General features: G+C 34.2%; 1 protein-coding gene across 4 annotated transcripts in view; it reads left to right on the top strand.

Annotated features, from left to right (window-relative positions):
* Nucleotides 1-8,462: 8,462 nt before the first annotated feature.
* LOC114939364 (uncharacterized) overlaps nt 8,463-24,711 on the top strand; it is a 34,133-nt gene continuing 17,884 nt past the window's right edge. For 2 of the 4 annotated variants that reach the window (XM_085484855.1, XM_085484857.1), the window contains exon 1: nt 9,202-9,257. In XM_085484855.1, coding sequence (XP_085340981.1) covers nt 9,229-9,257 — 29 coding nt within the window. In that variant the 5' untranslated portion in view covers nt 9,202-9,228. Of the gene's footprint in view, nt 8,730-9,164; nt 9,258-22,501; nt 22,634-24,711 lie in introns of those variants that run through there. The other 2 variants (XM_029313641.2, XM_085484856.1) reach the window with 2 other exon arrangements.

Here is a 24,711-nt window from a genome sequence, read left to right as displayed (position 1 = left end):
CATACACTATATATAAGTGTAAAATAATTCAGAAAATAAATTTAATAAAAATCTACATACCAGCTGTGTGCATGTGTGCAATTGATTTATTACTTGAAATTTATTTACGGAATTATTTTGCATTTATATATTTATAGTATGTGTAGTTGTAAAATGATTAAAATATTTTCAATATCAAATTTTTAAGTTTATCGCCTATATAAAAAATATATTTCTATGATTTTCTATATTCCAATATATTATAAAAAAATTGATATTGATATATTTGAACTCAAGTTTTTTACGTGATTAAATATTCTTGCATTGAGCCATCATACGTTACTCGTAAGTTCTTTCACGTCATAAGTACTTATGTAGCAGAGAGAAAGAAATGAGAGTTATACAATGTAACATCAATAATCTTATATATTATAATCTTATATATTATATATATATAATATTTCATTTATTTATAAAAAACATTTTATAAATAAGTAAAATATTATACAGACAATGTACAAGATGTTCAGTTTGTGCCATAACAAGCTTCAATCAATAATTATTACTCCAATGAGTATAATTCACAATAATTTTTATATAATATAATAAATATTTGAATATATAAAAATATTTTTAAAAATTTGTTTTAAAAATTAATTGAAAAAGAATATTTAAAATATTTTTTTATATTTAAAATATTCTTTTCCTCAATTAATCTTAAAAAAAATGTTTTTAAATATTTAAAAATATTTAAAAATACTATATATTATATAAAAATAATTGTTGATTATTATATTGGATTATTAATTGAATGAAGCTAGAGCTTTTAATATGGCTTTTAATACTGCTTGACAAGGAGAGAGCATCATTCCATCTTTGTCTCTCTTACATCGCATATGTAGTAGCGTCCATGTAGGTACAAACACTAAAAAATATTAAATTTAATTTTTTTATTGTTTTGAATAATTTTATCATTAATATACTTATTTTCAGAACTATTTCAATTTTTATTTCATACTTATGTTTATATAAATTATAAATTAAAAACATATCAAAAATGTAATACATATTAATAAAATGCAAATACATATAGAAAATTAATTATAAAATGTCATCTTAAAATAGTTTTTATTTTTGTTCTTTATTTACATATGCATACATATACAAAAAAATAAAAATAATATGATAGCCTTTTTGCTGACATTATCTCTCAATATTTGCATCCGTGTGCTCACGTATTAGTGTTTGTACCTACATGGACGCTACTACATATGCGATGTAAGAGAGACAAAGATGGAATGATGCTCTCTCCTTGTCAAGCAGTCAGCATGTTACCACAGAAATTTCCCCTGCTCCTTATGAATCTAGTGAGAATCTTATCGTCCAGATATTTCATAAAATAAGTGACATAACTTCGTGAATTTTTTTTTAATATATTCTTTATATAATAAAGCAGTCCTCTAAAAGGCCGGATTTTACATTTTCGCTCTTAAAAATTTATAATAAATAAAATACGGACTCGCGGCTAACCCAACCTTACCCGTTCCTAGCTGTGCATTCCCCCAAGTTTATTAAAAATTTTTATTTTTATCTTTTTTTCATAAAATAGCTCTTTAGAGGACTACAAATGAGCTTACTGATTAAGAATATCCTAAATTTAATAAGATTCATTCAATATTTTCGCTAATATCTGGAAAATAAGAATCCGTAATTCCCGGCCGGCCGATAGGCGTCTCCACCATGTCGCCTGCCGACCCTTAATATAAACGTTTGGTTTAATACTCTTTGTATTATATTGAATAAAAAACATTGGCCACAATAATGGCTTCGGCTCTCAGCCCTTCTTTCTTTTGTTGTATTTTAATCTTACGAGCCTTTTGATTTAAGTTTGTTTTAAATTATTTTTACTTTTTTCAATTATTATAAATTATTAAATGTTTTTTATTTGCTTTTTTATTTTTTTACTTAATTATTTTTTTTATTTGTAGACAAATCTTTTATTAGTTTGTTGCGTCAATCTGTCGTTGCACTGTTAGTGACAGATCTGCTCTGGTGTTACACCCAACTTGATGTTAAGATATTTCAATTTTTGATTGCAATTGAGGCGCACTCGAGGACACAGTAGGCCTTGGATTTGCAGCCGTATTAAGGTGCCTTTTCATACGCAACATGCTGCAGCAGCAAATCAGTCACGTGATCAAAATTTATTAGAACATATTTCTTCGTTCTCTTATTATTTCAAGGTTAAAATTACGATTTTTGCTTTTATATTCTCATAATAATCTATTTCATTTTTAAAATCCATTATTTAACTAATATAATAATAATAATAATTAGAATCAACTAGTTGTGTGTGCATGTTCTTCTGCTTTGCTGCCTTTGCTGTTCGTTGAACTTCTTTAATAGCAACAAACTGCTGCAGCAGCATGCTAAAATGATACCTTTTGGCAGAAAATTTCCCGATTGTTAACAATTCTCAAGCAAATGATTAGCTGGGTAGAGATAGACTACCCAATCGGCTATGTGATAGGAAGAATTGAAAAGGAGAGTATATGCGCATTTGTCTCTTCTTTCATTCTCCGCCAGCCGCGATATCTCCTCTCTTTCATCTGTGCAGGAGAGAGTTTCTCGCTTATCCTTCTCTAGCTTACAGTGTGGTTAAGAGTGGGGAGGATAGCATACCATGGAGAGTCCAAGCACAAAGTAGTAAACAAAAGGCTAGAAAGCATGGGCGTCCGCAGGATTTTTTCCAGGAGGGGGCATAATTAGATTTTTTAATTTTTTGTTCTTAATTTTTTCAAATTTTATTTTTCTATTTTGATTTTTTATATTAAATATGCAAATAAATTCCAGTTTACTCAAAAAGAGAGCAAATGCTTAATTTTTTTACTGAATCCAAGGGAAGGATAGAGAGATGCCCTTTTGCTCCCTTCCACGGTTGCCCATGCTAGAGTGTTGGCAGCACTATACTGCTCGATTCTTTAGCATGCTCTCTTCTTTGTCACCATAGTGACCCTCAAGCTTCTGGCCAATAACGTACACAGAAATTAAATTTCCCAGGCACTTAAAAATTCAGCTTAATTTGCTGTTTTATAATATCCAAATTTCGGAATTTGTTCTATTTTACTGTTTTATAAATAAATAATAAAGTTAATAACAATATAAATGTTAAAACAAACGAAAATGATTAGAATTCATAGGTTCTCAAGGCACATAAAAATTGCTCCATTTTTGTTTTAATTTGCTCCACCTTTAAATATTAATCATTCATAGTATTTATTAAGAAAAAAAATTTTAAACTTTATACGTTTAACAGGAGTTAAGAAATTGTGCGCATGCGCAAAAGTATATAGCACATGCGTAACTGAAATTGTGTGCCATTATTTAAATTATTTATTTTAAACTTCCAGCCAGTATATAAGTATATAAGCCAGTATAATATGAAGCAAATTCTGAAATATAGATATTGTAGAAGAGTAAGTTAAGCTGAATTTTTTGATGCCTGGGAAAGGACGGGAGAGACTCAGTTGCGCACAGTACAATTGCCCACATTGCAATTGTCTACAGTGCTATTGGACACATAAGATTACGCACAGTTCTTTTCCACATACTCCTTCCACGCATGCTACCCAGCGGGGGGGTGCGGAAGGGGGGGGGAGAAGGGGGACCGAAGGTCGGGGGGAAGAAGGCGCGCGCGTGTGTGTGTGTGTGTGTGTGTATGTAGGTGTGGAAGGGGTATGCGTAAAAGAACTATGCGCAAAAGAACTGTGCGCAATCTTATGTGTTCAATAGCACTGTGGGCAATTGCAACGTCGGCAATTGTACTGTGCGCAAATAAAGGATTTTTAATTTCTGTATACGTTACTGGCTAGGAGCAAGTTTTGGATACTTAAATAAATTTTTTTTTTAATAAATACTATAAATAATTAATATTTAAAGGTGGAGCAAATTAAAACAAAAACGGTGCAATTTTTCTATGCCTTTAGAAACAAATGCCTATAAATTCTAATAATTTTTATTTTTATTTGACGTTTACATTGTTGTTAATTTTATCATTTATTTATAAAAAAGTAATATAAAGCAAATTCTTAAATATAGATATTATGGAAGAGCAAATTAATCTGAAATTTGTTCTGCCTAAAAAATTTAATTATTACGTGTGTCACTGGCTGAAATTAAGAAAATGGCGCGCAATTTCTGTTACGCATGCGCTATATACTTTTGCGCATGCGCATAATTTCTCAACTCCCGTTAAACGCATAAAGTAGTTTTTAATTTTTTTCTTAATAAATACTATGAATAATTAATATTTAAAAGTGGAGCAAATTGAAACAAAAATGAAGCAATTTTTTTGTGCTTTGAGAATCTATAAATTCTAACGATTTTTGTTTGTTTTGACATTTATATTGTTATTAACTTTATTATTTATTTATAAAAAAAAAATAAAATGGAGCAAATTATGAAATTTGGATATTATGAAAGAGCAAATTAAGCTGAATTTTTTGGTGCCTGGAAAATTTAATTTCTGTGTACGTTACTGGCTAGGAGCTTGAAGGTACCATAGTGCTTATAATAATGGAGGGGCTTTTTCTTTATGCGAACAAATGCAAGTTCCACGCGAGGATTGACAGATATGGATATATTCTGTCTGAACTGTGCCTCCCTTCCCCATTCTGTACTATCTTTCTAAGAAGCGCATGAAGAGAAGACAACCATGTACCTATTTCTAGTTTTTTATTTTTATATCTTATTATATTTTATTTGTCGATTTTATTGTTATTCTTTAATAATATTATTATATTATCTTCTTTAATTATATCAAGAAATTTAAGCATGAAATAACTTTTACAAAGAAATAAAATTGAACAAGGTTCCGTACCGCATAGTTACAGACCTATACGGCCACAGTTGAGACAGAAAACTATCTCTCTCTTCTGTAAACCTCGTGCGCGCCATGGCCTCTTTAGTATAAGCTCTATGTTTGTCACGCACTGGTCTAACGCTCATTCTAGTTAGTATATACAGGGTGTCCGGTAATTCGCGCCCTATCCGTCAGGTGCAGATAGAACAGATTATATAAACCTAGTAGAAAAGTCCTCTACCATTTTTCGATATTTACAATAATTAATAAGAAATTGATTAAAAAAGATCGGCTAATTTGCGCTACAAGCGCGCGACGAGAAGAGACAGCCCAGTCTTATACGGTTACCAAGTATACGGCAAAAAGAAACAGTATAATATTACGCGATTGCTAAGCGCGGGGAGGAGCAGTCGACAAAAGATAACATTTACAAGTATCGCATAATGTTGGACCTCCGAGTGAGCTATCTCTTCTATTAGGTTTAACCTAACTTTAACGGGGAGCACACACTTTTGCATACGCGCATAAGCGTAAATATGAGAATCTTAATTGGTCTATAAACATATGTATAAGAAATTCAACCAATCGAATTTCTTATGCATATGCTTATGCAAGAGTGTGTGCTCCCCGCTTTTACCTGCATCTGACTGGTGAGGCGCGAATTATCGGACACCCAGTATATTGTAGTGGAAAATTCTACTAGAGAGAGGGGCACAGCCTTTCTATTCTTCAAAGCCTGAAGTTATAACTATAGATCTAGATTTAGTTTTAGACATCTATGATCAACATTGTACGTACATGTGCAGTGTATTATGTTTCGTTACATAAAAAGCAATCACAATATATGTATAATCTACTGGCATATTGCATTTATATTTTGTTTGTCGAAAAATATTTAAATAAATGTATTTTTAATAAAATCTGAAATAAGCAAGTTTAACTTTAATTTTAAATATTTATCTATTAATCGATTACAAAAAAATTATTATTTTTCATAATCGATTGTTTTGTTGAATAGCGATTCTGTTTTTCGACATTGCCTATCCAATATGACCGACTGAGTTGAAAAGCAACACAAAATGTATAATCTACTGCTATTGCTTTTTATTTTGTTTTCGAAAAAAATTTAAAAAATGTAAATTTTTTAATAAATCGAAAAAGCAAGTTTAAATTTTAATTTTAAATATTTTCTAAATGATTACAAAAAACAAACAATTGCATTGTCTCCATTTCTTTGTACACATAATATCTTACGCACATTTCTTTTTCCACATCACTCATCCTCCTTCCACGCATGCTACCCAGCGGGGGGGTGCGGAAGGGGGGGGGAGAAGGGGGACCGAAGGTCGGGGGGAAGAAGGCGCGCGCGTGTGTGTGTGTGTGTGTGTATGTAGGTGTGGAAGGGGTATGCGTAAAAGAACTATGCGCAAAAGAACTGTGCGCAATCTTATGTGTTCAATAGCACTGTGGGCAATTGCAACGTCGGCAATTGTACTGTGCGCAAATAAAGGATTTTTAATTTCTGTATACGTTACTGGCTAGGAGCAAGTTTTGGATACTTAAATAAATTTTTTTTTTAATAAATACTATAAATAATTAATATTTAAAGGTGGAGCAAATTAAAACAAAAACGGTGCAATTTTTCTATGCCTTTAGAAACAAATGCCTATAAATTCTAATAATTTTTATTTTTATTTGACGTTTACATTGTTGTTAATTTTATCATTTATTTATAAAAAAGTAATATAAAGCAAATTCTTAAATATAGATATTATGGAAGAGCAAATTAATCTGAAATTTGTTCTGCCTAAAAAATTTTAATTAAATTATTACGTGTGTCACTGGCTGAAATTAAGAAAATGGCGCGCAATTTCTGTTACGCATGCGCTATATACTTTTGCGCATGCGCATAATTTCTCAACTCCCGTTAAACGCATAAAGTAGTTTTTAATTTTTTTCTTAATAAATACTATGAATAATTAATATTTAAAAGTGGAGCAAATTGAAACAAAAATGAAGCAATTTTTTTGTGCTTTGAGAATCTATAAATTCTAACGATTTTTGTTTGTTTTGACATTTATATTGTTATTAACTTTATTATTTATTTATAAAAAAAAATAAAATGGAGCAAATTATGAAATTTGGATATTATGAAAGAGCAAATTAAGCTGAATTTTTTGGTGCCTGGAAAATTAATTTCTGTGTACGTTACTGGCTAGGAGCTTGAAGGTACCATAGTGCTTATAATAATGGAGGGGCTTTTTCTTTATGCGAACAAATGCAAGTTCCACGCGAGGATTGACAGATATGGATATATTCTGTCTATTCTGTACTATCTTTCTAAGAAGCGCATGAAGAGAAGACAACCATGTACCTATTTCTAGTTTTTTATTTTTATATCTTATTATATTTTATTTGTCGATTTTATTGTTATTCTTTAATAATATTATTATATTATCTTCTTTAATTATATCAAGAAATTTAAGCATGAAATAACTTTTACAAAGAAATAAAATTGAACAAGGTTCCGTACCGCATAGTTACAGACCTATACGGCCACAGTTGAGACAGAAAAACTATCTCTCTCTTCTGTAAACCTCGTGCGCGCCATGGCCTCTTTAGTATAAGCTCTATGTTTGTCACGCACTGGTCTAACGCTCATTCTAGTTAGTATATACAGGGTGTCCGGTAATTCGCGCCCTATCCGTCAGGTGCAGATAGAACAGATTATATAAACCTAGTAGAAAAGTCCTCTACCATTTTTCGATATTTACAATAATTAATAAGAAATTGATTAAAAAAGATCAAGATCGGCTAATTTGCGCTACAAGCGCGCGACGAGAAGAGACAGCCCAGTCTTATACGGTTACCAAGTATACGGCAAAAAGAAACAGTATAATATTACGCGATTGCTAAGCGCGGGGAGGAGCAGTCGACAAAAGATAACATTTACAAGTATCGCATAATGTTGGACCTCCGAGTGAGCTATCTCTTCTATTAGGTTTAACCTAACTTTAACGGGGAGCACACACTTTTGCATACGCGCATAAGCGTAAATATGAGAATCTTAATTGGTCTATAAACATATGTATAAGAAATTCAACCAATCGAATTTCTTATGCATATGCTTATGCAAGAGTGTGTGCTCCCCGCTTTTACCTGCATCTGACTGGTGAGGCGCGAATTATCGGACACCCAGTATATTGTAGTGGAAAATTCTACTAGAGAGAGGGGCACAGCCTTTCTATTCTTCAAAGCCTGAAGTTATAACTATAGATCTAGATTTAGTTTTAGACATCTATCTATGATCAACATTGTACGTACATGTGCAGTGTATTATGTTTCGTTACATAAAAAGCAATCACAATATATGTATAATCTACTGGCATATTGCATTTATATTTTGTTTGTCGAAAAATATTTAAATAAATGTATTTTTAATAAAATCTGAAATAAGCAAGTTTAACTTTAATTTTAAATATTTATCTATTAATCGATTACAAAAAAATTATTATTTTTCATAATCGATTGTTTTGTTGAATAGCGATTCTGTTTTTCGACATTGCCTATCCAATATGACCGACTGAGTTGATTGCACGTTAGCACCGACGAGGTATTCGGTGGCATTAGTCAGCAGTCAGTCTCGACGTGGTCTCGCCGCCATCTTATGTAACAGATGTAGTTTAACCGTTGAGCGATCGTGGTCAGCATTGTGCGCGAACGTACTTGTAAGGTAGTTCCGAATTGTTTGCTGGTGACATATTCGTTTCTCCTGATAAAATAATGTTATACTGTATCATAGGAATGTGATTACAGTATAATATTGGTGGTTTTAAATCAATATACCATATTTATGTTCTTCCCATCAATGTATCGACACTACATTCAGGTACAGAATACCGATTTTCTTATTTTGATTTTTTTATTCTTTTCTTTCAATTTAATAAATAATGTCTTATACAAAATGTATATATATGATATGCTTCTCGTTCAAGTTAATATAAATCAGATCTCGCATTATATTGAACTAGATGTACAACATTAACACATGCTTGCATTTTATCAAAATTTCAATAGATTACTTTTATATCTACAATGTCTATTTATTGTCATTACATAGTTAGATTTTCTGTTCTTTTATCAGAAATATAAACAATCTCTTCTGATAAAAGCAATTGTTTTATATTACTTTAATCAATAGTCAATGTGCTAATGTTGCGGTGCAAAGTTTTTCAAATTAAGTTTAACTAAATAACTTGCTTGTGTAAACATTTTAAAGCATTGATTTCTAATTAATAAATTTCAATAATTTGATATGTTACAGAAGGAGTAATCATACTATAAGCATTGTGATATGGCTAGAGTTCTACTATACGAGAGAGTAGTGGATGCTGTACTCACACGCACAAGTCCATCGGTAAGTACTTCTATAATTATATAAATATATGGCCAGCAAATTTTTATTGAGATTTTTAGATCTTTTAAAATATATCTATGTGCATATGCAGTTAAAGATTTTATTTACATTCTAACATTGAACATTTTAATTGCATACATGTTGATTATATGTGTGCCGCAAGTATTTCTGGATATAAGACTGAATCTTAAACGACAATAGACTTTAGATTTAATAAAATTTGTTTAGATATTCAAGTATTTATTTGTAATTAAATATTTATATTTGTTATACAATATCTTTAAAATCAAAGAAAATCAGTTTATATGTTTAATTACTTGTATTATGCTCATGTTTATATAGCATACATAATGTAGCATAATGTATCATGTTTTAATTTTCTTATTTCTAACTTTGTTATATGAAAAAGTTTTTTTATTTTTTACATCTAAAATTACTCCTTAATAATAATCATTGTTCTTAAATGCTATTTTTGCTATTAAAAGTTTTGATAATTGATACATAATATAAAAATGAATTTTTCTCACAAAGTAGATTGTCATAACAGGGGGTCAAAGAGGAACATAGGAATTAAAATTTTAAATTGAGATTCCTAATTTATTCCTAAATAGTCTTTTTTTTTGTGCTTTCAAATTAATGAGTCATTGTGTTGAATCATTGTATGAATCATTGTGTGAATTATTGTATGAATCATTGTGTGAATCATTGTGTTGTCTAAAGACCATTACAGCATGTCAGCATACTTGTTTAGGTTAGGTTAGTAAAGTTTGCGACAGTCGGTATAGTAGAAAACTGCTAAAGAATCTTTATCACGTAGATTCCTACTTTACTATCATAACATAAATGTAGATCTTATTGTAGGTTCCAGTTTAGGTCTTAGTAAGGTTATACATATATAAGAAGGTTAAGACATCTTATTAGTCTATGTATTTCTCACATTTATCCATGATGCATTGCGTGATTTGAAATGCATGGTGATATATTGATGTTAGTTGTATTGTAAAAAAAATAGATAATTGAAATTGGAAAAATACAACACTATTTTGTTAATTAATTTATTTATATGTCCTATTCATCAATATTTATATTTTTTAGTATATTAATAACTTAACCTAACCCCTAACCTAACCTTACCTAACTTGTCAATCCACAGCCGCGCACATCGACTACGGTTGTGCGCAGGCGCACGTCGCAGAACATCATGGGTAGCTGTGGGAGATGTGTTAACTTTTTTATATACAGGGTGTCAATTTGAAAATTATTAGTTAAAATATCTCGGGAACTAGTAAAGATATTAAAACACAATTTGAAATGAATATTGGACTTACAGGAGGACACCGAATCGTAGTAAGAGTAGAAATTAATTTTGACAAGAATTATAGATTGTTTATTAATTTTTATTTTATGAGTACAGAAGTAAAAAAATATTTGTTATAATTTTCATTTAATTAAGTGTTCAAAATGATTTCCATTATTTTCTAAACAGTAATAAAGTTTGTTTTCAAATTCGGTTTTAACATTTTGAAATGTTTGTCTGGGAATAGATGCATTCTCTGACCATCCGTGTTGTCAAAGTTGTTCAACTGTTGTAAGCGGTTTTGTTTACTATTGTAATTTTATTACAAAGAAGCAAAAATTAAATGAAACGAGCTTCATTTGTAGTTTGAAGAAATAACAACTGTTTTAATTAAACCGTTATTATTTGAAAACAAATCAATCGATTTGAATTTTTCTTGCACAGGTAAAAAGTACTCATTTACATCTTTAATTTGAGGTATCACGAAGAGAAGGTAGTGCTATTTAAGATTTTAAAGTAAAGGTAAAGGACGTGTAAAGGGTGACTCACCCTTTGATGCGATTCGATGTCCCGTTATGAGTCCAATATTCATTTCAAATTGTGTTTTGATATCTTTATTAGTTCGCGATATTTCGACTGATAATTTTAAAATTGACACTCTGTATAATCTTAGGTCTCGGCATACTGGTAGCGCATGTGGAGTATTCTTTGTATGGGGTAACCTCATACAAAGAAAGAACGATATTCTATTTCTGAAGATAGTCAAACTCCGAGTACACGTGCACGCTTCTTCTTTATGTGCTATTTACTCCACCGTGCTGGAATCTATGAATCTAATTTAATCGAGAAGGATTATATACGTTCCTCTTTCCAGTAATGTATTCATATAGGAATTCAAAAAGCAACTAATATTCTGTCACACATTTTGTTGTTTATTTTAAATGAAAGCATGTGGGAGTGTTTTGATTGATCAGTGTTGATATTGATCATAGCTAACCATAGCGGCCGATGCCTAGGGTTTTTTGCTACACTATCCAATGGGAAGACTGTGGTCAATATCAACGTGGTCAAACGGATCTCACCCAAGAATATGATTTTCAGCATTTTTCATAAGTTTCAAAGGACTTTTGATGAATAATAGAAGATTTATAAAAAAAAAGAGGAGAGTGGAGTAAAAAAATTTTAATTGGCACGTTTAAATTGCACTTTAACCCTTTTATCACATAATAAGTATACACAGTAGCGACAGTGAACCATCCGACCCGGTATCAAAGGAGAATGTCCAAAAAGTGCAATTTTTTGACCTCGAGTTGAAAGTAAAATTCGAGTTTTTTTAGGTCTCATACATCTAGAATAATGTAAAAACCATAGTGGTTTTTCCTAGAAATGTAGGGAACATTTAAACATCATATGTTTAGAGAAAATCACGTAAATCAATATCTCAACAAATCGAGATTTCTTGATGTTTTACCCAAATATTTTGGTAAATATTTTGGTAATACCAAGTTTCTAAAATTATTTAGAACAATTTTAATGTCAGTTAATCATAAATTGAATAATGTATATACAGGGTGTTCCTAAAGTCTGACTTGGGCTCTTTATCTTGGAAATGACTTAAGATACGAAAAATGTTTCAAACAAAAGTTGTAGGGTTTTGAAGAGAATATAAGATCGTGCCATTAATTTGACCTTAAATAGTCATATGAAGGTCACATGAAGGTCACCTTCAATTTTTTAAATAGAACTACCTATTTTTTATTACATATTCTTGTATGTTATTTCAAAAGCTTTACAAAACCTTATACTAAAATATGTTTTTATAGAGTTCTTGTTGAGTTATAAAAGTTTGAAGTTAACAATTTTTTGACATGAAATGTAAAATATCTTATAAAATATTTTTTGGTAATCATACCTTAATACTTTTTCTGCACGAAATAATGAGACCAATCAACTGATATAAAAAAAGGCAGCTGCATACTTTTTAAAAAGTAGTTATGTTTTTTTTACACCAACTGATTGGTCTCATTATTCCATGCAAAACAGTATTAAGGTACAATGACTAAAAACGGAATATTTTACAAGATATTTTACATTTTATGTCAAAAAATTATTAACTTCAAACCTTTATAATTCAACAAAAACTCCATGTAAACATATTTCAGCATAGGGTTTTGTAAAGCTTTTGAAATAACATATAATGTGTGTGTAATGAAAAATAGGTAGTTCCATTAAAGAAATTGAAGGTGACTTTTACGTGACCTTCAAATGATTATTCAAGGTCAAATCAATGGCACAAAATTATGTCTCCTACAACTTTTGTTTGAAACTTTTTTCGTATCTTGTCATTTCCAAGATAAAGAGCCCAAGTCAGACTTTAGGAACACCCTGTATATATATTATTCAATTTATGATTAACTGACATTAAAATTGTTCTAAATAATTTTAGAAACTTGGTATTACCAAAATATTTACCAAAATATTTGGGTGAAACATCAAGAAATCTCGATTTGTTGAGATATTGATTTACGTGATTTTCTCTAAACATATAATGATATTTAAATGTTCCCTACATTTCCAGAAAAAACCACTATGGTTTTTACAATATTTTAGATGTATAAGACCTAAAACAACTCGAATTTTACTTTCCGCTCGAGATCAAAAAATCGCACTTTTTGACATTCTCCTTTTAGTGCGCATGTGCGAGTTCGTACATCTAACAATATGGCTGCGCCCAGAATGTCACATCAGGTAACCTTTAATTCTATAATTTCATGTTTCTTATAATTGGATATTTTATATTTTTTTATTTCAATAAATTTTCTGAATCATAATCAAACAGAAATATTTTTTTATACAATACGTATATTTGCATCGTGGCGGCCGTACATCCAACAATTTGACGCATACCACGTGACTTGGACCATCTACATCAAAGGTGCCGACACTCACTGTCGCTACTGTGTAAACTTATACTGTGCTTTCATTATTATTGGCATTTATGGAAGTTTTGAAAAGGACCCCACAGAAAACATGGAAAATGGCTTTCGGTAAAATTGGCTGAAACTTTGACATTTTGTACTTCTAGTAATGCTGATCAAAAGTTACCATAGTCATAAGTCAATCCTACGAACGTTTTTGTTCTGGAAAAGCTGAAAGTTCGATAATAGTGCCTATGATTCTTTCTCGTTTTCAGCTTTATCCAGGGTCAGCGACGTGGACGTAGCGAGTATCTGATCCCTTTGTGTGTGTATGTGTGGGAGAGTGGGTGGGTGGATATGAATGTGTGTGTGTAAGTGTGTAAATGGGGGTGTGCGTGCGTGTGTGTGTGGTAGGGGTGTGCGTGCGTGTGTGTGTGGTAGGGGTGTACGTGCCTGTGTGTATGCGCGCGCGTGCATGTGTGTGGGGGGAGGGGGAGTGGATGAGTATGTGAGTGAGGGTGTGCGTGCGTGCGTGTGTGAGTGTGAGTCAGTGAGTGGGTGAGGGGTGGGTGGATGGGTATGTGGGTGAGGGTGTGCGTGTGTGTGTGGGGGTGAGTATGGGGGGATGGGTGTGGATGTCAGTAGAGATAAGGACCCCACACTCAAAACCCCCATATCCACCCATTCATCCACTTACACGCGCACGCACATCCTCACCCACATACTCATCCACCTACCCTTATTTACACACACACGCGCGCGCGCGTGCGCGCACACACGCACACACGTACACGCACGCAAACACCCACACACTCATCCACACATACACATTCATATTCACCCACACATATACACACAAAGGGATCAGGTACTCGCTAGATCCTCGTCGTTGATCCTGGATAACACTGAAAACGAGAAAGTATTATAGGCACTATTATCGAACTTTGAGCCTTTCCAGACCAAAAACGACTCGTAGGATTGACTTGTGACTATGGTAACTTTTGATCAGCACTTGAAGTACAAAATGGCAAAATTTCAGTTAATTTTACCGAAAGCCATTTTCCATATGTTTTTGCGGGGTCCTTTGCCTATAATATATGTTTGCGTTTATGGCTTTCAAATTTGATCAAGGTCCGTAGATTGACGGGAAGGCAAGTAAGGTCTTCGCATTTATATTTCAGCATTTGGTTTCAAAATGACGCCGCCAATCCAGCCACTGGATAGCTATTCAACTAGTTTTTTTTACTAACACTTTGTACGACACACACTGACACACAACACACATAACTTCGTGGCCTTAAAATGGCGGCTCATGCGAAGACTTTTCTTCCCCTTTTGTTAGCCCGGGTCCACAGTAGCTAATTTAAATCGCAAGCCTTAAGAAATGCACCAATCACAGTTAAGAATGAGGGGACTACTCAACTGTGATTGGTCAATTTCTTAAGGCTTAAAGCTTAAACCTATTGTGGACCCGGGCTTAATCTACGGATCTTGAGTTTTATTATCTGTTGTTGATCATTAGTGTTGCTTTTAGGCACTGGATTAACATATTGTTTGAAATAAACTACAGTCGTTTATAAGTGCTTTGCAATTTTTATTAGGAACGACTGTATAGCAACAAAATGTTTTTAAAGCAAAATATAGCATGATACTAAGACCGGGTTTATAATAGATGTAGTAAGCTCTGTAAGCCGTAAGAAATTGATCAATCATAGTCAATTATTCTTCTCATTTTTTACTGTGATTGGTGAATTTCTTAAAGCTTAGAGCTTACTACACCTGTTGTAGGCCTAATAATACGTTACCGGCCTAATAATACGTTATTCAACTTAAAAGAGCTTTATAAAAATTATTTTATTCACTTCTGACGTTTCAAGGAGCTATTTAATTTTTCAATGTATTAATATATTAATATTAATTTTTCAAAATAGAAGATATTTTGTGAGCTGAACCAATAAAAACAGATAAATTGGTCAGACTTTTCTAAAAACTTTAGAACAACGCAACACTGAACGCTCTTTGGGTGCGTTTGAAGAGACGTTATTAATGCTATCAGCGTTGTTCTATACATATATGTTACTTACTGAAAGTTGAACAAGGATAGAATATGCTTATAGCGCTAAAAGCGTGTTTTTTGAATGTAGCCCATGTGGCGACAATATGAGGTGTAGCGAATTTGTTGTTTAGAAAGTGAAATAAACATCGTCGAAATAACAATTGCTAAGCAATGAAAATAAACTAAGTAATAATAAGTTTTAAATGTTGGCAGACATTTTTTCTCAGCATATATGCTTGTAAACATTTACAAGCATACATATATGCTTGTAAAAAAACGTCTTATGCAAAGCGCATGTGTTTGTAATATCGAAGGGTTAAAAAGGTATTAAATTTTAGACATTTTTATTACAAGGTAAAGTTTTGAAAATCAAAAAATATAATGTTATTAAATTCTTAACTCAATAATTAGTTGGATACTACGAAAAATGCTGAAAATCGCAATTTTCTTAAAAGAAAGACAAATATGAGGTTATTTACATATTTTTTGAACATTTTGTTATAATATCAAGTTTTTGAAGCAGGGTGGTTTTTGAAGTTGCATTGCACAAATATATTTTTTTTAGTTTATAATGAAAGCTTATAATAAATTTTCAAAGGATGATGGGTAAAATTATCAGATTTTGGCCCCAACGATGGAACCTTTTTTATGCATGTTTTCTTATATGTATTTTTGAATGTGCTAAATCTAAATTAAACATTTTCAAGGTACATTGATGGAAAAGTACTGAAAATCGTATTTTAATTGAAGTTCTGATTCATTCGAAAATCTGAATGAAAATTCAAGATTATATATTTTTTCTTTCTATTTTCTCATTCTACAACTTGCATTATTACTTATTACTTATTGCTTACTTATCCATTCTTATGTTTTTTAAATAATCTTACAAAGAAATTTTTCGAAAATGTCATTTTTAAAATCTTCCCCTACCTATTTTGCAAAATTTAAATTTAAACAAAAATTGAAAAGCATTGAATGCCAAATCCATCCGTCTCTTCTCGCTGTGTGCTTGTAGGCTGCACCAATTGGCCGATCTTTTTCAATTAATTTCTCATTAATTATTACAAATATTGAAAAATGGTAGAGGACTTTTCTACTATTTCTTTTGCTAGGTTTACCCTATTCTACCTGTACCTGACGAGTGGGGCACGAATTACCTTGTATATTAATATTATGTTTCTACAATTCAATTTTGAAGAAAATGAGATGATAATGTTGTAACGCTGTAAGTAGGCACCGCGCTATTGCATTATTTTTCTTCAGTTAATCTAAATTAAAAAATTTGACTTTTGAAAAACTAATTACGCCATTTTAAAAAATATAAAATACCACAAAAATTTTTTTATACTTAAAACATTTTTTGTGCTACCGGCGTGCGAAAAGTCGCCCTTTACGTACATGATGGGATTTTAGAAAGGGCTCCCTTTCCACGCACCGGTCACACAAAATATCGTAGCCAACATGTGCGGGTCATAAATCGGCCGATCGTGCGGATTGTCACACTTGGCTTCGTCTCGTGCGCCAAACTTCCGCACTCTCGGCCGATTTACGATTCCCCGCACTTGTTAGTTAATATACTATTATTACACGTGCATCCAAAGTGGCACTTTTCGTACCTGATTTCTGTGCCAAAAGTAACCAGTTTACAACATCCACTTCCAATACATTATACACACCATATTAAACCCGATAAAACCATGTCCAATAACACATTTAACCCGATAAAACTGTGTCCAATATATTAGACACGAGTTTCGACGCTATCTCGCAGCGCACATACAAAACAACTGGCAAAACTACTGCCACTCCGCGCCCTCCCAACACGCACCTAACCCTATCTGCTATTCATATATCAGGCTACTGCGTAAATCAGGTACAAAAATCGGATACTTAAAGTGTCACTTTGGATGCACTTGTAATACAAAATAGTATGTTTCACGCACGGAAGTTGGCTATTGTCCACTCGTGCGGGCAACGCGCACTCGTGACGAATAGCCAACTTTCCGCACTTGTAACACAATAATATACTATTATATTCTTTATTTTTGCATTCGTTAAAAATGAAAAAAATCCGTTATTTTCGAGGGATTGTTTCAACCTCTAAATGTTGAGCTAAACACCTAAAAATAATATGGGTCTAACATTTTTTGATGTTCCACAATATATCTAAATTGCATTATAATCGACGAGGGACATTTCTAACAGTTCTCTTATTAGTGATGCCAGATTCGAAACGTGCAAAACGACAAATCATAGCAGAGGGAATATATACATACGCATCAGTTGTATATATGTGATGCATAGAACATTTTACTCCACTATGATTTGGTGTGTTGCGCGTTCCTAAATCTATCATCACTAAGATCATTATAAAAAAAGGTAAGAATGCGTAATTAAGTAATAATACAACAATAAGGTGGGAGAGTAGGAAGGAACAGAGAGTAAGAAATTATAATCTTGAATATTTATTCAGATTTTGCCAAAACTTTAATTTAAATGCGATTTTCAATATTTTCCCATCGGTATATCTTGAAAATAACGATTGATTTGGATTTAGCACATTCAAAAATATAAGAAAACATGCATGAGAAAGATTCCATCGCTTGTACAAAAATCTGATAATTTTAACCGGTTGTTTGTAATTTATTTTATGCAAGTTTTGTTTAATATATGCTTATGTATTAAGATTAATTATATTGTCATTGATTATGTTGCAATTAATCATGTTGAGATTGAAATTGTTCCGAGATTCGATTGCTAATTGATCAGTTGAACACTTCAGACTGTTTGATTGGTTCACGCTGCTTGTCCTAGGTATCTGTCGATTTGGATGTGTTAACAGGTCGCTTCTTTGTTCCGTTTGCATGTATTATCAATGAGAGAGATTCGATAGCGCAAATTGTTGATTAGCTAGTTGAACACTAGGACTTTGATTCTCCAATTGTACTGGTTACCCTAGGCCAAGGTTCGTAGATGAACGACGGGAGGGGAAGGTCATTGCATTCATATTTCAGTATTTGGTATTTCAGTATTTTTTCACTAACTAACACTTTGTACAACACACCGACATATAACACACAACTTCGTGGCCCCAAAATGGTCCCAATTATGCAAGGACCTTTCTTCCCCTCCCGTCGTTTATCTACGGATTTTGCCTTAGGCATCAGTCAAGTGTGTGGATGTATGCTATCACAATGCCCTAATCTTCTCGTTACTAATCAGATATAACAATGGATTGTTCATCGCATACAGTTTATCGATTTTATTTGGATATAGTCTCGATCGACAATTTCTAATTGAAAATTGGATCAGGATAAAATTAGATAATTATGAATATAAATCTAAATCGTAAGAAGGCGTGAAGAGCTAAACGTGGATGTTGCTATGGAAACAAATCGTGCGCATGGCACATATTAGTCTTGGTGTACTAACCAAGACTTTGAAAATTGAAATAATCTCTTACTTGAGATTTTATTTCAAAAATCCCTTGACCCCTCTATCGAAATAAATAATTAAATGCGAGAGAAAAATATAGATCCGAAAGTCGCTGAATCGGGAATCGAACCCGAGACCTTTTGCTTGCCGGGCGACTGCTCTTGATTGGCGGTAATTGTTTATTAAAAACTTAACAAAAGTTTACTAAATAAAAGATTTTTCTGACACCATATGCATTAAAAGATACATTGGTAGATTCATTTGTTTTTGTGTTGTAAATTGAACGCATGGGCGAAGGATGAGCATAGTCCCTCCTGCACCCTCATCTCACAAGAAATCTAACTTTTTTTACATCAGGAATGTGCTAAACACATACCCTCCATCTCGGGGAAGGCTTTGGGTTATGTGGGGATGGGAATAGGCTGAAGGCACACGATCTACTAAACCTGACGGTGGCCACCATCACGTGGAAATGGGAGCTCCGGGATTGCTCTACGCATGCAATCGCCCCCCCCCTCCCCCGCGCTCGTACACAACTGCGCATCCGTTTCTGGGAGATCTTTGATCTCCTACGGGAGAAATGAGGCTACAACCACTTCTCCCGCCGTTGGTGGGGACTGCGTGCAATGGCTCGAGTGGCCCCCGTCACTGTCGCCTGCGATGTACCAGCCCCTAGATTGAGGTTTCCTTCACCCCCAAAGAGGGTTAGGATTTGGTCAACAGCCGAGGGACCAGCTCTTTCGAGAAAGAAACCTTGTTAACGGGAGGGAGGAAGACGGTCGATTCATAGAGGATTGATGGTGTCCTCCCTTGTCCCGCTCTTTCTTCCCCTATCACGTGCAATGATTTTCACCTGTGATTCCCCCCGGGCCCACCGATTTGCAGCTCCCTTCGCTCTCGTAGGAGTTAGGATTTGGCGCGCGAACCGGCGGACCTTTTACCTGACCCCATCTCGAAAGATAAGGTCACCTATGGTAAGAGAGGGACACAACGTGCTCCCTTCTCTCACCCACTTTTTTAGGGGAGAGGCGTTAGGCACTGGCCCCGCGCGTCTCCGCCCTCCCTTCTCCCTTAAAAGGGAGGACGCCCTAGCTATGTGAACCTGGCACCCGACTTAAAGTAAATGGATATTTCAGGTACGCATTCGATTGTACTTTGTTTGTACCCGTTTGTACCGATTTTTATTTTGTTTGTACCCGTAAGGGTTGGAAGTTATTAAGGGTTGAAAAATCACCAGCACCCCACTTTGAGATATCGTAATTTTTGTGGTGCTGTTTGATTCAGTATCGTTTGTACCCGTTTGTACCGCTTTTCATTTCGTTTGTACCCCTAAGGGGGTGGAAATACGGCGTATTTAATATTCGCGAAAGGGGTAACTTTGCTATTTTTAAAGATATTCGAAATCTGTTAACGGGTGCTGCTTCCTAATCGTTTGTACCCGTTTGTACCGCTTTCCATTTTGTTTGTACCCCCACGGGGGTGAAAGTACCGAATTTTTAAAATAGGGATAAAAGCTAACTTTGTAAATTTTAAAGATATTCGAATTCTGCAAACGGGTGCTGCTTCCTAATCGTTTGTACCCGTTTGTACTGCTTTCCATTTCGTTAGCTCTTACCCCTATTTTAAAAATTTGGTACTTTCACCCCCGTGGGGGTACAAACAAAATGGAAAGCGGTAAAAGCGGGTACAAACGATTAGGAAGCAGCATCCGTTTGCAGAATTCGAATATCTTTAAAATTTACAAAGTTAGCTCTTACCCCTATTTTAAAAATTCGGTACTTTCACCCCCGTGGGGGTACAAACAAAATGGAAAGCGGTACAAACAGGTACAAACGATTAGGAAGCAGCACCCGTTTGCAGAATTCGAATATCTTTAAAATTGACAAAGTTAGCTCTTACCCTTATTTTAAAATTCGGTATTTTTACTCCCGTAGGGGTACAAACGAAATGGAAAGCGGTACAAACGGGTACAAACGATTAGGAAGCAGCACCCGTTTGCAGAATTCGAATATCTTTAAAATTGACAAAGTTAGCTCTTACCCCTATTTTAAAAATTCGGTACTTTCACCCCCGTGGGGGTACAAACGAAATGAAAAGCGGTACAAACGGGTATAAACGATTAGGAAGCAGCACCCGTTTACAGATTTTGAATATCTTTAAAAATAGCAAAGTTACCCCTTTCGCGAATATTAAATACCCCGTATTTCCACCCCCTTAGGTGTACAAACGAAATGGAAAGCGGTACAAACGGGTACAAATGATACTGAATCGAACGGCACCACGAAAATTACGATATCTCAAAGTGGGGTGCTGGTGATTTTTCAACCCTTAATAACTTCCAACTCTTACGGGTACAAACAAAATAAAAATCGGTACAAACGGGTACAAACAAAGTACAATCGAATGCGTACCTGAAATATCCATTTACTTTAAGTCGGGTGCCAAATTCACATAGCTGGACGCCCTGCCTTCGCTGTTTTGGGGTCTCTACTTCGGCTGTTTCGCCGAGGGAATCTCGTCAAGCCCCCGGCGAGGTTCTCTTCCCGTTCATGCTGGTGGTTGCATTCGCGCACTTCAGCCTTCTGACAAGAAATCTAACCTAACCTAACTTAACCTAACTCTTACCTTTTTTTTGAGATACGGCGCAGGGCAGAGGATTCCTTTTTACAGATACCTATGGGTCGGCCTTATAGGTTATGTGGTGACTCATTCATCCAGAGCACCTCGTCTTTGATAGTGTGTTGGCGGCTGTCCCCCAACTCCTATCAGAGATAACAGCTCTGAATGGCCCTATCCACTAAACCTTTGCCCGTGCCCATTGCATGGGCCTCTTCTTTCGCTTTCCGGCAGTGCAGCAGGAACTGTTTTCCACAATACATCTACTGCACTGCCGGGACTTGCCTTTCTCTCCTCTTTTTATCCCTTTTTCTTCTTCATTATCTCCTCTCCTATTCTCCCACCGACCCTTAAAAGGACGGTGCTTCTCTCTTTCAGGTGCATACGTATACCGATGTTAACCCGATACACGCATACACTCCCTAACCTTTTTACATATATATATACATGCAGACTTTCTTCCACCTACACACTCCGATATACACACACACATACACACATGCGCGCGCGCACGCACACACACGCACACGCACGCACGCACGCACGCGCGCGCGCACACACACACACACACACGCACACGCACACGCACACGCACACGCACACGCACACGCACACACGCACACGCACACACGCACACGCACACGCACACACACACACACACGCACACACACATCATTATTTATTAAATAATATAAATAATGCCTCTCTCCATCTTATCCTCCGTCATAACTAGGTTGATTGTGCAGACAGGTTCTCACCTATCTGCCTTTCCCTCTCTCTTCTCTCCTTTTCCATTACTACTTCAGCGAATTTGGACACCTCATGCCACTTCTCTCTACTTTTGCACATTGCCGCTACAATGTGCTTCAAGGAGAGCGCATCCCCTATCTTCTTTCTTAGTTCTTTTCTCTCCTGTTTTCAGGCCATACACGATTGAACTGTTTGCTCTGCCGCGTCCACCATACCCATTACGCAATGCTCGCACATCGGGGACTGGACACTGCCTATTCTGTATAGATAGGTTCCAAAAACACTATGACCTGTCAGGTTCTGCGTAAGTCTAAACGATAGATTCCCATGCTTACGCATGAATCAGCTACTCATATTGGGCACTATGGCCTCCCTGGTCCGGCTAAGTTATAGTTCTGCATATAGATCTGCTGGTGCATGAGGACCTCTTCCATCTTCTTAATTCTCCTCTTCTGCCGATGGCGTCCAGTCTCCCGTCCATCTCTGATGTCACAAATCCTTTGATGAGACTTTGCTCTGACGCCAGATATAGCGGCGGAATCCTGGCCAGTAATGTGGCCGCCGCGAATGAGGTTGTGCGATATGCAGATATAACTCTTATCGCAATTGCTCTCTGGATTTGATTCATTCTTGCTTGATGTTTTCTTGAGGTCGCTAGTTTTTTATACCAAACCGGTGCTCCGTATAATAATACAGAATGCACCACATTTGCATATAGACGCCTCTTCATTTCTGAAGGTTCTCGTAGATTTAGCATTAGCCTAACTTAACCTAACCTATCTCAACCCATGTGCGAAGAAAAATTTTTTATTAGTAATAATTCACTGTTGTGTCCCTTCATAAAATATCCCTGCAACCCCCAAATCCCTGTAACCTTCATATCTCTGCTCTTTTACTGTGCTCTACTTGCTCACGAACGCAATTAAAGAGTACTTTGAAATACCCTGTATATATTGATGTGTTGCAATTTAAACTTTATTTAATGGAAAAATATATTTAATTTAAAACGCTTGTGTCTATTAATTGAGTAAACAAGCTGAACTTTTATATTTTGTTCAACGAGACAACATTTATGGTCTACACATAGATGGACAAAGTGAACGAGACTCTATTTATTGTCAGTAAAGCGCAGTTTTCATTGATGCTAGAAACCAGCGTCAAACGGAGATTATGTGACTAAATTTGTCGCTTGTCTAATGGAGGGAGTAGTGGCAAAATATGCGCGTTGTGAACCGCCGATAAAATTGAGAATATAATGGCTTACAGGCAGAAATATTGTGCATGGATGACAAAACGTGCGAGGCAGGTGAATAATGTTCAAAAAGAACTCTTTCTTCTTTTTTGTTCATTGTTAATTACAATTATTGTTGAGTTTGCGGCACGCTGAAAAAGTTGAAACGGTCTGAACTTTATTTCTCACTATATTTTCTTGACGCCGAATCTAGAGAAAGTCTAGTGATTTTAATTTGACGCTGGTTTTTAGCGTTTATGAAATTGCACTTTAATGTATATATGTAAATATAGCACACCTCAACCTTTTTTTTTTTTTTTTTTTTTTTTTTTTTAAGTGAGGTGAGATAGTCCTTATGATCTAATAGTCTAATTTACTAGTTAAACAGGATTCGGATCTTCTGATTAATCAACGTGCTGATTTTTCTGAGCAGCAAATGATCGATTTGCGTAAATGTATGGTTAATTAGATCCTTTCGATTATTTACATAGAGGTTTTTAGGTTTTTATACATTATATTAGACTGCTAACATGTATAAGCCATATCGTGAAATGTAATGCAGCTATATCTAATTGGATAGACTTTGATATGCTGTTTTTTAATAAAACGATAATATGAATGTACATGTCAAAATAAAACAAAATATCAAATACTGCATATTTAAAAACAAGAAATATGCCAATGACTTTTAGCATATTTGACTGTCCAACTTACATATTCTACCCAATTAGATATGCATGACCTTGCATTATATTTAGTATAGCTATTAATGACTTAATATATAGAACTGCGATTTGTATACATATATAAAAGAAGGGATATTTCAAAATTCCTTCAGTAGGAATTATTTGTAATAGAAATTAGTTGTTTGTTATTTAATAACTAATTTTAATACTAGCGTTTTATTCTCACTTTTGACAGTTAAGCTCAAAGCACAATAGAGAAAATATTAGGAATAAAAATAAATAAATAAATATCAAATGTATTAATCTTATTGCATAATATTAATATACAGACAATAAAAACAGGGAATGAAAAATATCCATCAATAGAAGCAGGAAATAAATATTATTCGGCTTTCTATTGATAGATATTTCCTGTTCCTATTGCCTGTACTTTTTTATTATGCAATAGGTCTTTATTTCTATTTC

The sequence above is a fragment of the Nylanderia fulva genome, unplaced genomic scaffold, assembly GCF_048542155.1.
Source record: "Nylanderia fulva isolate GAGA-0341 unplaced genomic scaffold, ASM4854215v1 Scaffold32, whole genome shotgun sequence".
In the NCBI taxonomy this organism is placed as follows: domain Eukaryota; kingdom Metazoa; phylum Arthropoda; class Insecta; order Hymenoptera; family Formicidae; genus Nylanderia; species Nylanderia fulva.
The sequence above is the reverse complement of the archived record's forward strand: the minus strand, read 5'-3'. Positions and strand labels throughout refer to the sequence as shown.